The 14685-nt window shown below is 51.0% G+C and overlaps 1 protein-coding gene across 2 annotated transcripts; it reads left to right on the top strand.

Annotated features, from left to right (window-relative positions):
- Positions 1-512: 512 nt before the first annotated feature.
- Positions 513-7717, top strand: C11H1orf35 (chromosome 11 C1orf35 homolog). Of its 2 annotated transcripts, none has more exons than XM_077303506.1 (9): positions 513-626; positions 1419-1584; positions 2488-2638; positions 3144-3189; positions 3388-3470; positions 4395-4467; positions 4594-4673; positions 4839-4970; positions 6133-7717. In XM_077303506.1, the coding sequence occupies exons 2-9, from the start codon at positions 1491-1493 to the stop codon at positions 6479-6481; spliced, it is 1008 nt and encodes a 335-aa protein (XP_077159621.1). In that variant the 5' UTR covers positions 513-626; positions 1419-1490; the 3' UTR covers positions 6482-7717. The 2 variants fall into 2 exon arrangements, with proteins under 2 accessions (XP_077159621.1, XP_077159622.1); XM_077303507.1 differs by lacking the exon at positions 513-626 and adding an exon at positions 741-896.
- The last annotated feature ends 6968 nt before the right edge of the window (positions 7718-14685 follow it).

The raw sequence follows: 14685 nt of genomic DNA, 5'->3' as shown, positions 1-14685 counted from the left end.
CTACCTCTCAGGAGGTCTGCGGTTGGGAGAGGAAGGGAAGGTCGATTGTCAGCTGTTTTGAGACTCCTTTGGGTAGTGAAAAGCAAGGTATAAAACCCAACTCTCCTTCTCTGTGCCACTCTGCAATACGATCGATATAAAACAAGGAGTGAATCTTCATTCTCAAATCCAGCCCTTTCTAACCACTCAGGGCCAGTTACAACATAATGCACATCAATCAATACAATATAAGAGCGCATAAAATCATACGGTTCAGTGAAACATTCCATTCCAAATCTCTCCTCACTAGTTGGGGTTGGGGAAGGTCAGAGCAATGCAGGGCAGCCTTCGCAGCCCTCCTTTAGATGTTATCTTTGCCTTTACCCCCCAAAAACGTTCATAAATATTATTATTTTAAAGCAAAGCAAAACACGTGCCTCGCATGCCCCAAATCCCCAGCCAGATCCTGCTTCTGCGACCTTGGAGCGCGCCTGCCAGCCAGAGCGCGCGATTGGCAACCTTCCCCCCCCCGCGCCATTTGGTACCGCCCGCATCTCCCCTCCCACCCCCGCCGGCGCTCCCGCAATGGTTCCTCCCAGGGCTGCCGGAAGTTGCTGCCGGAAGTCGGCGCTGGCTGGTTGGAGCACGTGAGTTTGCCCAGAGGGGGTCTCTGGAGCTGCTGGCCTTTCCCGGGGGGGGGGGGGGCAGCGGGGTCCCTTTGCCTGGGGGGTCCAGGAGGGAAGGGGGGCTGCACCATGCTGGCTTGAAGGCCCCTTTGCAGGCCAGGGGGGCAGCCCTTTGCCTTGGGGGGCAGCCCCATTGAGCGCAGAGGGGCTTGGGGCTGCAAAAACCTGCACGCTCTTCTCAGGAGCAGGATCCTGGGCTTAGCCCCAGTTGGTGGAAAACTGTAAAAGCAGGTTAAGTTCCGTGGATCGGTGCACTCGATGTTATTCCATTATTTCTGGTTTTTAAAAAGAGGACGCACTCTGTGCATGCCCAGAGGTGCTCTAAGCTTGCATGGATTTAAAAAAAAAATTCTTGCCTACCACCAAATGGGGAAAGTACCCTGGAGAAGGGGGGGGGTTGTCTGATCATGGACCTTTGGATTTGCGACTGATGCCGAAGCAGCTTTTCACACCCTTTGAGCCAGTGTGGTGTGTGGGTTAAGAGCAGCGGCTTGTAATGTGGAGAGATGGGTTTGATTCCCTGCTCCCCCTCCACATGCAGCCAGCTGGGTGACATTGGGCACATCGCAGTCCTGATAGTGCTGTTCTCACAGAGCTGTCAGAGCTCTCCCAGCCCCACTTACCTCACCGGATGTCTGTTGTGGGGAGAGGAAGGGGAGGCGATTGTCAGCCACTTTGAGACTTCTTCAGGCAGTGAAAAGCAGGGGATAAAAACCAACTCCCCCTCCCCCTCTTCTTCTTAACGTCTTCTAGACCAAGATAGCTGGCGGCTGGGACTGATTTTCCTGCGATCCGAGTTCTGACGCTCCGACTGGTTTCTCCGCCATGTTTGGCTCCTCTCGCGGGGGAGTGAGGGGCGGGCAGGACCAGTTCAACTGGGAGGATGTGAAGACAGACAAGCAAAGGGAAAACTACCTGGGTATGAAAATGAAAATGCTGACGGTTGTCTCGCTTGCTTTGCCGGTGGTCCATCTCATAACTTGCTCTGATACGGTTGTCTTCTGAACAAAATCTGAGTCCTGGGGCCTCTTTAAGACCAACCAAGTTTTCTTCAAGGTTTGATGTGCATACACACTCCCACAGCATCCTGTCCCCTGGAGTGGGGTGGCCAGCAGGGCAGAGTTATGTCCCCTGTCCTCAGGCAAGAGAAAGCTTAAGACATCAAAAGTCTAGCCTCCCTACTTATAACACGCTGAGCGATGGTCAGAGGACACATCTATGCGCCCTTCTCTTTAAGGAGAAAGAGGCGGCCTTTCTGAAATTGAATTTTGTCTGTGGTTTACTTTTAAAGCCAATAATTGTGGGTTTTTTTATGGTTTTACTGAGGGTATGTGATTTTTATGACTTTTTGCAAGCTGCCTTGTGCCCTCTGGGCAAGGGAGGCATGCAAATGGAATTATAAATATATCTGTATTTATAATTCCAGGGCCCTCCGGGATCTCACACAATTCTGCAGGGCCTGCAGGCCTGAGCTGCCCTCCCAGGCCTGTGGTTGAGGCCAGGCAGTGACATCACGAGATAGTGGCCTCTCTAACTTGGAAAATCTGCTGAGAGATTTTCCAAACTCTGACAAACCCCTACAGGGAAACCATAATAAGAGGCGTTTTTAATGAAGGACGGCTGTGTTATTGTTTTATCACTTGTGATGATGAATTATTTTAAAACCATACATCAGGGATGGGTTGGTATACAAATAAAATCTTTATTTATTATAAATAAATGAATAGAATAAAAACACATACCTTCCAAACTCCCATTCCAAATTACATGGCATTCTAATGTCTCCTGTTTGCTTTTCTCCCCCCCCCCCCCAATTCTGCAGGGAACTCTCTGATGGCCCCCGTGGGCCGTTGGCAGAAAGGGAAGGACCTCACGTGGTACACCAAGGAGAAGAAAAACGAGGCGGCCCCCTCTCGGACAGAAGAGCTAGCTGCCATCCGGCGGGCAGAAGAGGAGGCCATGCTGGCAGCTTTGTAAGCTTGACTGGCCATGTTGGGAATTTAAGGCGTGTGCTACTGATGCTGGGTCTTGTCTGGCATCCTGTTCCTGCCGTGGCAGACCGGTTGCCCCTCAGAAAGGGACAAGTGGAAGCAGATAAAACAAAACCTCTTTTCTTTCCTCGAATTTTGGGCTACCAGCTAATGAATTGGACTCTATATTTTTTAAATTTTTCAATGATGTATTAAATATATTCTTATTATTTTTTAGGGTTTTATAGCTTTTACATGTATATTATTGTTGCAAACTGCCCCATGTCCATCATTGAGGAGGGGCAGCCTAGGCATTTAATTTTAAATAAAATAAAAATAAATTCTTGCATTTTATACTATTTCAGTTGATTCCCCCTGAGGAAGCTGCCTGTGAAATGCACGATTATTAAAAGTTCTTTTCCTTCTGCATCGTTTTGTTTTTTCTTCTTCGACTTCTCCCCCTGCCTTTCTTTTTGGTGACTCCCTTCTTCCCACTCTGTCTTTTCAGGGGCTACAAGAACATGAAGAAGCAGCCGACCGGGCTCAGCAAAGAGGTACTTGGGTTTCCTTTTGCATGGAGCTGAAGGCCAACTTTCACTCCCGACAGCCGGGTGGGCGGGGGAGCCTTGGCCCTGAACGGTGCCTACGGGAGAGGAAGTCCAGACAGCTCACAGCTGTAGCCTCTTCCTGGTCCCTCCCCCAACAAGGGACTGCCGAGTCTAAAAGCTTCTATCCGAAATTCTTTTCCCAAGGATCTTGCTGAAGTCTGCAAACGAGATGGGGCTGAACGGGATGAGAAGAGCGTGGATCGGGTGCTTGGCCTGGGGAGTTCGAGGTAGGCGGGGTGTCCGTCACGTGGTTTGCGGCGTTCCTGTCCAGGGAAGAGGCAGTGGGTGGGGGAGAATGCCTTATCTATATAGCCAACCCATTTATCGAATCTAGGAAAATACTATGGATTTATTACAGTTGATGCCACTATAATAAAATTGGTTCCAAACTGCATCTGTGCTTTATTTCCTTGGACCAGGATAGGAAAGTGTACTATCTGACGTTTATTGATATGAGGCCTCTGAAATTATATCTCTGCCTTTTGTCATGGTTAATATTGATAAGTTTTAGATTGGTCCAAGGGTCAGGGTCACATTTTATATTTATATATTTATATTTGACAGTTTGTATGTATTTATTGGTTTCTGTTTGACACAGTTTTGATTGATTGATGCATATTCTGCCATCTTTGAAAAAACTGTATTCTGATTTGAGGCTATTATATTGGGCCTGTGTTTTTAATTCATTTGCAATAGTATATTTTCCTCTGATAATACATTTGTTATATAAATATAGCATTTCGGGGCCCTTAGATCTGCTACTCTTTAACATGGTTCGTTTTTAAAAAGATATATTGGAAATGTTTTACAAAAAGATAAAAGTTCAACAAAGATAAAAAGGAAAAGGAGGAAAATATTTTTTTAAAAAAGAGGGGTACAGGAAAAAAGTAAACATACCAGTTTAACTCTCGAGTTTTTCAGCATCCAAAACAAATAGGTAGGCTAGGCTTTGAGAGAGAGAGAGAGAGAGAGAGAGACAGAGACAGAGAGAGAGAGAGACAGACAGAGACAGAGAGACAGAGACAGAGAGAGACAGACAGAGAGAGAGAGAGAGAGGCTCAAGGTCCTCCAGGAACCATCCATGAACTTAGTCTGATCCTTGAACTGCTACTCAGCACCAGACCTCCCATTCCAGTCTCCCTTGTTTGCAGAAGTGCCGGAAGTCGGATGGTCCTCTCCAGAGAAGACAAGGAAGCAGCTAAGCTGGGACTGTCGGTCTTCACGGTAAGCTCTCTTCTCTCTTTCCTGCCCCCACCTTCCCTTCCGGCTCTTCAAAGGTTCTTGAAACCCCAGCAGGATTTCTTCACTCGGATATTTTTCCTCTCTCTCTCCCTGTCTCCGAAATGCTAGCACCACCAAGTGGTGAGCAGTCCGGAGGTTTCTGTGGCGAAAAGAAAACCGGACAAAGTAGAAGATGCAGAAGCAATACCGTAAGACCCGACTCAGCAGCCGTTTCCTGGTTGTCTTTCCTTGGGCCGGGGGAGGATGGGGGCAGCCTGAGAGTCACACGCTGTGACTGTGCAGGCCTGTGCAAAGGAGTGAGTCCTTAGGCGTTAGCAGAGTAAGTCACAGCTCACTTCTTTTGAACCACCCAGGCCGGAAGCCGCCAAGAGATCCAGGAAGAAGGAGAAGAAGAAGAAGAAGAAACACAAGAAAGAGAAGAAAAAGGAAAAGCGCCACAAAAAGAAAACTGCTTCCCCTTCCAGTTCCCCGGATAATGGAGAAAGGTATTTTGGTGGCCCTTTGTGGGGAACGCACTACTCCCCTTGGAGAGTAATTAAGGTGGGCCTGTGGCTCCATGAAAGAGCACAGGCTCTGCAAGGCCAAGGTCTCTGGCTTGAGCCCCAGCATCTTTCGTTGGAAAGGATCTCAGGGGCCGGGAAAGGCCGTTCTCTCTCCTTGAGACCCAGGAGAGCAGCTGCCACTCAGAGCTGGCAACACTGGCCTTGATAGACCGAATGACTAGCATGAGGAAGTTGGCTTTGTGTGTGTCCATGAGCACAGGCCTGAAAACATTATAGAGGGGGGATACATCTGGCCGCAATTCCAAGAGTCTGCCATACACAGCCTGCAGATTCTTTAAACATTAGTTTAGTTGCATCTTAGAAGATTCACATGTGTATTGCAGAATAATCTTTTTGTGGGCTGAGAAACACTGCTTCAGATGCACGCAGTGGGTCCTACACAACCCCCCCCCCCCCCGCCATTGACTGGCTGAACGTGGGGCCTTCTGTGGAGATAGATCTAGCTGGGGGGCCACGTTAGTCTGCCTGCAGCAGGAGAAAAGAGCCAGAGGCCAGGAGCACCTGAAAAGGAGCACTAACAAAATTTGGGGCAGGGCAGGAGCTTTTGGGAGTCCCTGCTCACTTCTTCAGATACAGCTAGAACATGGGTCCCTCTGTCCTCGTATCCCAAAGTTGGTGGATTTCCTGTCTGCCTGGCTAGTTTTGGTGCCTTCCATGGAGTTAGCTCAAGATGGGTAGCCCCGTTGGCCTGTCTGTAGCAGGAGAAAAGATCCAGAGTCTGGTGACACCTTATAGAATAACACCTATAGAATTGGCTTGGGAGGAGTTTTTTTGAGTCGCTGCTCACTTCCTCAGATCCAGCTAGAACGTGGGTCCATCTGTCCTGATATCGCAAGGTTGCTGGATTTCCCTTCTGCACGTGGGGCCTTCCTCACTGCTAGTTGCGTGAATGAATGGGCTGACGGGAAGGGGGGAATCTCTTAGGTGTTTGGAAGCCTGAAGACAGCCCCCCTGCCACAGTGCCTGCAGCTCTCTTGCAGCCGGGCTGCTCACCCTGCCTGGCTTCTCCTGAGCTCGCTGAGGACACCCGATGATGTGACCTGGCTGCAACTTGTGTGTTTTGTTTCTGATGTTGTTTCCGCAGACAAAGGCTGCCCGACCCCCCTGCCAAGCGCCATCCATCATCAGCCCAGCAGGCCGGAGCCAACCGCCCCGACAGCCATTCATCACCCGCCCGAGGAGAACAGAAACCGCCCAGCAGGTGGCGCCACAGCCCGGCCTCCCCGGGCCCCGGGAAAGAAGGGACCCCCTGCGGCCGGCCCTCAGAGAGGACACGCTCTCCCGCGCCGGGGAGGAAGGAGAGGCCAGGTTTGAGGGACAGCCTGTCCGGGTCTCCCCGGAGCAGGGGTTCAGGGGGTCACCAAAGGAGAAGAAGCAAGTCCCCCACGGCGCACAGAGCCAGGAGGAGGCATGACACGGACTCTGACGATTAAATCCTCGCTTGGAATTGGGGAGGCCCAAAAAGAAAAAGAATGCAAGCGTCCAATTCTCGGCCGTCCCGTTTGAGGTCAAGCTCCTTTGTGCCAGGACGGGGGAGAGCTCAGCGTTCCCCGTCAGAGAAATATCTGTGCCTGTCATTCCTTTATGTGGTTTTGTATACGTCCTATAAGTCAGAGAAGAGAGGGGTCGGGCTTAGCTCAGCTCCCTGGAACAAAAAATCCGGAGAAGCCGGAAGCGTCCCAAATGCTAGAAGGCCAGCCTTTGAGTTGCACAGAGGTAACGCTCTGTCATCGCTGCCGGTCAGTGCCGCTCGGGGTTAAGCAAAAACAAAAAAAGGTCAAATGCCTGCACCAGTTCGGACGTCAAACGGCGTTGGAGAAAAATAATGAAATAACGGCCATTCCGTTGGGCTCTTTCTGGGCCCAGGGAGAGCACAATTGGGTGGTCTTTTTAAAAATCTCCAGGGCGGTGGGCTTGGCCGGCGAAACCTGGTCTCTTTTTGAATGTGGGAGACGCAGAAATGTACTTCTCAGGTGTACACAGCTGAACGCATAACTGCTTGATGCACAGAGGTGGACTTGTGCCACGCTGCACTCTTGGCATTCCGTCTGTGGAACGGTCTGTTCATGCGCAGCAGCAGGGGGGGAACCCGACAGATAGATTCTGCCCCAGATAGATTCTGCCCCAGAGTGAGCTTTGCCCAGGCTCGGGGGGGGGGGTCCCTTGAAGCGAGGGCGGTCCTTTGCCCAAGGTCACTGTGCCAACCGGCCGAGAGTCTCATGGTACCTGCAAGCCCCTCAGGGCAGAAGATTTCCCAGGGCTGGCACCTTATAGAAGAAGGAGAAACCTCAGTGGGTAGAAGTCAGGGACACCTTGCTAATGGAGGCTGGAGTTGGAGGCCTCTGGCAAACTGGGATACGGCCCTGGGCAAGCAGATCTCGCCCAGGGGGACAGCTAGACACAAGTATGTCCTTTGGGTTAGATCGTTTTGCATTTGGAGGATTCCCAAATTCCTCGCCCCTTCCTTGAGAGCCCTGTGCTGTGGCCCTAGATTTCTACACTCGGGGAAAGGCAGCATGGGCCACCTCCTTTCTACTTCTGTTTAACGATTTTGTCACCAGCTCTATAGCGCCCCGAATGTTTTATTTCCACGAGGAATATACTGTCGCTTTTTAATTGTCTCATATGTGTAGAGGATTGCAACATTAAAGCACCGTCCCCGAAAAGTCCTTGGCGTGACTCAAAAGGCGTTCTTTCCCACTTTTAAGCCGCTCTGAGTATGGAGGTTTAAAACTCTCCCTTTGGTTGGCCTTCCCTGAAGACTTTTCTGCCTCTGAACATGGAGGTTCCATATAATGATTGTAGCCAGTAGCCAGTGACCTGAGATTGGATTGACAACCTCCAGGTGGGGCCTGGAGATCTGGGATTACCCGACTGCTGAGATCAGCTCCCCTGGAGAAAAGCTGCTGTTTTGGAGGGTCGGCTCTGTGCCATGATACCTTGCTGAGGTCCCCGAAACCTGTCCTCCCCTGTCTCCACCCCCAAATGTCCAGGTTGACAACCTTAAAGGGAGCGGCCTATAGGCCTCAGGTTTCCCCCCTCATATTCAGGCCTCGCTGCCAGTCTTCTTGTGGGCCTGTGCTGCCAGGCACCCTGCGTGCCTCAGGAAAAGGAGGGAATAGCAGGAACCTACAGTTGCCATCTCTGGGTGGGGAAATTCCTGGAGACTTTAGGGAGGTGGGACGTCAGCAGCGTATAGCGCTGTAGGGTCCACCCTCCTAAGCAGCCATTTTATCCGGGGGAAGCTAATCTCATTAGAGATCTGTTGTATTCCGGGAGAATTCCACGCCTTGCCTGGTGTGTTGGCACGCCTGAGCAATCAGCCCTACAGGGGTCTGTGCCCTGACTGAAAAGGAAGCTCCACCGGGGGAGGGCAGTCTCTTGAAACAGAATAAGGGCAGTCACCCTGCCTTGGGATGGGAGGGGTCCCTTGAGTGGGGAAGGGGACCCCCCCTCTTAGCCAAAGCCCTGAACGACCCACCCCTCCCCACGACTCCAGCAGTGGGTCTCCCTGACCACCATTTAAACCAGCTCATGACCAGGTCACGGGGCTGTGAATTCCACAAGTCGGTGAGGAAATGATTCCCTTCGTCCCTCCTGACCAATTGCCCCCCCCCCTGCCTCACGATGCAGGGGCAGGGCTTGTGAGTTCTCCTATTAGGGGAGGGGGTGGGGGGGAGACAGGATCCTTCCACTTCCTCCACTGCCCCCCCTGCATAACTTTATACATCTCTATCCCGCCCTTCCTACTCTGTCGACTTCTCTTGCTTTGTGTGTCGTCGTTCCCATCGAGGGTCATTGAGATAGCAGCGATAGAATTCGTGTCATAAGCAAAGCATCTATTAAATCTAAAACCAGAGTCGAGTAGCACCTTTAAGACCAACCAAGATTTATTCAAGGTGTGAGCTTTCGAGTGCAAGCAGTGCTTGCACTCGAAAGCTCACGCCCTGAATAAATCTTGGTTGGTCTTAAAAGTGCTACTCGACTCTTGATTTTATTGTGCTACTTAGACCAACACTTGAATTTACCCACTTGAATCTATGAAATCTAAAGCAAGGATTGTGGTCCCCATTGTTGTATCTGAGGCACTTCAATTATCTCAAGTTCATTACCCTTCTGTTCAAGAAAGGCCGCTGTTCGTATTTGGCAGTGCGTGTGGAGTTTCAAGTTTCTATCAATTGGTTTATAATAGTGGGGTGTCAGTGAAGTTTAATTCTGGGTATAAATTAAGGTGTGCAAGCATACTTGGGCTACTGAATCAAAACTTTTTTCTGCTGCTTCAGATCAGCACGGCTACCCCCCCCCCCTTCCAAATCAATGTGTCTGAAGAAGTGTGCATGCAACATGAAAGCTTCGACCCAGAATTAAACTTGGTGGGTCTTCAAGGATCCCCTGGACTCGGATTTTGTCCTGCTGCTTCAGACCAACACGGTTACCCTCCTGAATCAATGCATCTGGAGCCGTGTACATTAACACAAAAACTTATACCAGAATTGAACCTGGTTGGTCTTTAAGATGCCACTGGAGTCAATCTTTGTTCTGCTGATTCAGCCCAAAGTGGCTCTCCTCACCTGTAAATGAGAATATTTGAATAGAGAAGGGATGCAAACTTTAGGCACATTGTGGAAACTGATGGTGTCTTGTAAGATGAACCCGTTTCAAGGAAGATAAGTAACGTGCTTTTCTCAAAGGAAAACAGTTATCGCTTTAGTGTTAATATATGAGGGGAAGGATAGGTGTGTTGATTCCTGCATTGAGTTACAGGTGAGGCATGGATCAGTTCTGCTTGTTCGATATTGACCTCATCACTGGATGGTTATTAGAGGGGGGAAAGGGGACGGAATGAAACCCTGGTATGCAGCCCTGAATTTCTTTAAGCAAGGGGTATAAACACAATAAATGTGTGTCTGACAAAAGGACCTTTTTCATAGTATCATAGAATGACAGTGGAAAGGGACTCTATAGGCCATCTAGTCCACCGCCTGCTCAGTGCAGGATCAGCCTCAAGCATCCAGGAGAAGGATCTGTCCAGCCGCTGCTTGAAGACCGCCAGTGAGTGGGAGCTCCCCACCTCCTTAGGCAGCCCCTTCCATGGCTGAACTGCTCAGACTGTGAAGAATTTTCCCTGATATCTAGCCAGTGCTGTACTAGGCATAGTTTTTCACTCTTGAAAGTTGGTATTCTGGAAACCTTGATCTCTACAGTGCTGTGAGATTTGAAACCAAAAGTTCCCTCCTGTCCATCTACTCAGACTGGCAACAGCTCTCTAGGGACTCACTCAGAGGTTTTTCCTGTCACTTGCTCAGTCCTTTTAACTGGAGACGTTGGGGATTGAACCAGGGACCTTCTGCACACCAAGCAGATGCTCTGCCACTGAGCCAGGGCCCTTCCAGTAAATCTGGGGCTTAAGGCTTCTTGTGGTAGTTCTTTCAACGCTGCCTGCCCCCCATCCCAAAGTCAGTGGTAAACCTGCAAAATGGGATGAAAATCCGTCCAGGCAAGAAAGCAAACCCATGGGAACTGCCTCTGACCCACCTGGCTCATTAGGAAAACAACAGCCCAATCCTACCCCCTGTCCCAGTTGAAAAGGACAAAATGTTTTTATGGAGGGAAATAAATTTTCTTACGCTGTAAGGAGATTGCTATGGATTGCCGGCAAGAAGCACGGGCCACCTCTCCCGCCTAGGTGGGAGCTTCCTTTTACGAGCTGGAGGTTTTGAAATGCCCGAAGCCTTTACACGGAGAACGTCCCCCAGGCCATAAAACGCCTGCCCCGGGCCCTCCCTTTTCTTAAAGCATATTTCCCAGCTCGATTCTCAGTCCCTTGAAAGGAAATAGGGGGGAGAAAGATATCCCATTGAAAGGAAAACAACAGCCAAATAACCGCACTGCATAATAATGCGGAGGGCCTCTCACCTACGTGCTAAGTAGGGAGGAGATGGTGAGAAAGGAAGCCGGGGGTTATCAGCCGAGCGGTGGGACCCTGAGCTGCAGGGAAGAGGAGTCACTGTGAAATCAGAAGGCTGTAAAGGCCCAGCTGAGCTGCATGGCCATGGGGATGGGAGGGGTGGGCTTGCCAAGACCCAGCGGGGAACAGGGGAATGAGAAGTCCCGTCTCCAGGGAAAGGGCCATGCGCATACATGGGGCGGGAAGGGGCTACGGCCGGCCTGCTGTGTTAAAATGGATGGGACAGCCTAGTACTGAACCAAGTTTGAGTCCGGTGGCATCTTGAAGACCGAGACCTTTTGAGGGAAGGTATAAGCTTTTGTGTGCAGGCACACTTTGTCGGCCTGAAAGGTGCCCCTGGACTCACACTTGCTTCTGCTGCTGCAGGTCAACACAGTGACCCGCCAGAATCTAGCCTGATGAAGAGTCAGGCCTTTGGTCCCTGTGGTCCAGGCCGGTCTGCTCTGATGGGCAGTGGCTCTCCAAGGCTCTGGGCCAAAAGCTGGTCTTGCCAAGCAATGAGGAACATCAGCCCTGCTGGGTCAGGCCAGGGAGGGTCCCTCCAGTCCAGCCTCACGTCTCACCATCCAAGCACTAGCCGGGGCCAACCCTCCTTAGCTTCCAAGATGGGATGGGATCAGGCTTGCCTGGGCTGAGCCAGGGCTTGTTTGGAGGTGGTTTGCCTTTGCCTGCCTCTGGGGAGTGACCCTGGACTCACTGGGGGTTCTGCCAGGTGAAGTCAGGGACCTCCGTGTCAAAAAAAAGTTTCCCCTTCCCAAGTCCACTTGCCAGACTTCTGTTAAAGGTGCAGGACATTTGGGCACCAAGCCAGATTGCCCGCAATCCTATAAGGGAGCAGACATTTCTAGGGTTACAGCTGCTCTCCTGAATAGAGATCTCTTCCCCTGGAGGCACTTCATGGGTCCATCCTGCTACTGGTTGCAGAAGATCTGAAAGGAATTCCTGGAGACAGTTTGGAGACGGGCCATGTTTCTCTGCTGGAGCCTCTGCTTGGCAGGCAGAAGGTCCCCAGTTCAATCCTCGGCCTCTCTGGTTGAAAAGACCAGGCAGGAGGGGATGGGAAAGACATCTGACTGAGACCCTGGAGAGCGGCTGTCAGGCTGAGTAGACAAAACTGACCTGGGTGGACTGAGGGCCTGGTTCAAGAGATGGGTGCGTCACATATTCATGCATTTTTTTGTGATGCAAATACAGGCAAAGATTTTTCTTGCAGGGAGGGGCTGTGTCTAAGTGGAAGAACCCCTGTTTGGTATGCAGAAGGTCCGAGCTAAGCGAGAGCAGAGAGGAGGCCATGTGCAAACGCTCAGCCTGAGCAGACAGCACCAACCTTCCTGGACCAAGGGCCGGGTTCGGCTTAAGGCCGCTTCCTAGATGTGGAAAAAGTTTTCTCTTCCTGGGCGCTGCAGTGAGGAAGTCGTGGCAGCAGGTGGCGCTGTGGAGCTGCATTGAAAGGCTCCTTGCAAAGGAGTGGTGGGTCAGGGTCAGTTCTGGGACACAGGCCTGAAGTCCGGACTTCTCTGCAAGCCAATGCGTCCCCCATTTCACCCCATTTCTCCATGCCCTGCCCAGCCCCACCCCTGTTCTGCATGGGTTTTGGAGGCTCTCACAGATCAGAGGCCGGAACAGAAATGATGGCAGGTCCTGTAAAGTAGATCTCCGCCAGGGTCTAGATCTCATCTCAGATTCCCCGTCCCGCTCCTTGCCTGGCTTGCGGGGCTAATCTCCCTGGGAATAAAAGAGGGGGAGAAAGAACCCTGGAAGAAAGTTGTGGAATCATAGAACTGGGAGGGACCTCCAGGCCCATCTAGTCCAACCCCCTCCTCAAGGCAGGAAATTCACAACTACCTGCCCACCCACAGTGACCCCTATTCCATGCCCCTCTATGATTCTGGAGGAGCCAAACAGAACCTGCAGTTCCTGAATCTGTATCTCCAGGGACCAGCAAAGGGAGACTGTTCTAGATTCCTGCCCTGCCAGAGTTCCCAACCTCCAGGGGGCAGCTGGAGAACCTGTGCTATTGACAACTGATCTTCAGCCGACCCAGGTCCATCCCCCTGGAAAAAATGGCCACTTTGCAAGGAGGATTGCAGGACATTTTATCCTCCTGAGGTCTCTCCTCTCCCAATACCCTGCCATCCCCCCCCCCAAAGAAAACCTCCAGGGATTTCCCAACCTGAAGCTGGCAATTCAACACCGTGCCCAGGGTCTATGAGGGGCACAGCTCCCAGGTCTGAGTTGGGAAATAACTGGATTTTTGGGGGGAGGGGGGGTTAGTTGGAGCGGGGAGCGGGTCTCAGCAGAATATACCAGAATCCACCCTCCAAAGCAGTCATTTCCTCTGGGGCAACTCTCATTCAGTTGTAATTCCAGGAAACCACCTGGCCTCCCCTGGAGGTTGGCAACTGTATTTTGTGTCTTAGAGTGCTGTTTGCCTCTTGAGAAAGAAACACATTTCAGCCGGGGTTCCAGCAGTGGTCCCACACAGCCCTGCCCTGTTCACTCGGATGAACTATTTTTTTTTTTTAATCCTGACTTTGTGCTAAGGAGCTCCAGGCACGGTTTCCTCCCCCCCCCCCCCCCCGTAGCTGGGGTCTCTGTACGTTTTGAAAGAGACCACCCAGGGCCAACCACTTCTGCTTCTGGCTGGCCACAATAAATCTGTTGCAACTTCATAGTATTTACGTACCTACTGGGCGAAGTGAAAGATCTGAACCCAAGACCCTGGAGATCTGCTGCCAGATGGGAGTACAATACGGAAAAAAATCCGTTTTCATTGATTTCATCAGTGGTTGAATCCTCCATTGGAGGATGTATCTAGAAGGATTTATCTAGAATTTCTCTAGAAGCTGTTATGGTTGTTCTTTCTGGTATATAAAAGAATTGTAAGAGAAATTGAATTGAAATTCATTATATACATTATATAAATTCATTATGTACATACATTATACACATTATTACAAACATATTGCCTTGGCCAGATCTGGGTAGGCGATTCGGACACTGATGGACTGAGGTTCTGATCCAATACGAGGCAGCTTCATGTGCGTTTTCAAGTGCTCCCAATTCGGAGTGACGGGGAAAATGATGCTGCTTTTCCTCATGAGGAGTGCCAGTTGCATAAACCTTCCAGCTATAACGCATCACTCCACTGACCGTCCTCAGAGAAGGTTCGGCAACGCTCAATTTGCATTCCCTAATGTCACTGATCACGCCCCTCTCGTTGGGCGCAATTCGGAGGTCCCCCTCCCCCATGGGATTCTTTCTGGTGGATTTTCCAAGTGGCATTTCCTTCTTTTTTCATCTCGATTTGTTCTGAAGCTGCTTGAAGCTGCTTCTCCAGGGAAGGGCCCGGTAAGGCACGTTGGTTCCCACCGACCTCATCCTAGCCCGGTCCCCCAAACACCTAGGTGCAGTTCATCTTCGGTGTGGTTTCCAAAGGGAGCCATCCCAAGGCCAATGAGGACCCTTGGAGCAATGCGTGCCCAGAATGTGCTCCTGCCCCCCTTGGGCAGATGGTTAGGAAGATCTCCCTGGCTTCAGGCAGCTCCTTCCAAATTGTGCCACCATGCCACTCCAGGGCACCTCTTCCACCGACCCCATCAGCCTCCCTGGATGCTCGTGGCTCACCCTGCAGAGCATGCAGAGGCAGAACTGCACCAGCCAGCCAAA

Source organism: Paroedura picta, chromosome 11 (genome assembly GCF_049243985.1).
Source record: "Paroedura picta isolate Pp20150507F chromosome 11, Ppicta_v3.0, whole genome shotgun sequence".
Taxonomy (NCBI): Eukaryota; Metazoa; Chordata; class Lepidosauria; order Squamata; family Gekkonidae; genus Paroedura; species Paroedura picta.
This window is presented reverse-complemented; position numbering and strand designations above follow the sequence as displayed.

Coding starts and splice junctions, on each gene's coding strand:
- C11H1orf35 (XM_077303506.1), top strand. CDS start 1,491: ATGTTTGGCTCCTCTCGCGGGGGAGTGAGGGGCGGGCAGGACCAGTTC. Junction 4,468..4,593: donor TGGGACTGTCGGTCTTCACG/GTAAGCTCTCTT, acceptor CCGAAATGCTAG/CACCACCAAGTGGTGAGCAG. Junction 4,971..6,132: donor TCCCCGGATAATGGAGAAAG/GTATTTTGGTGG, acceptor TTGTTTCCGCAG/ACAAAGGCTGCCCGACCCCC.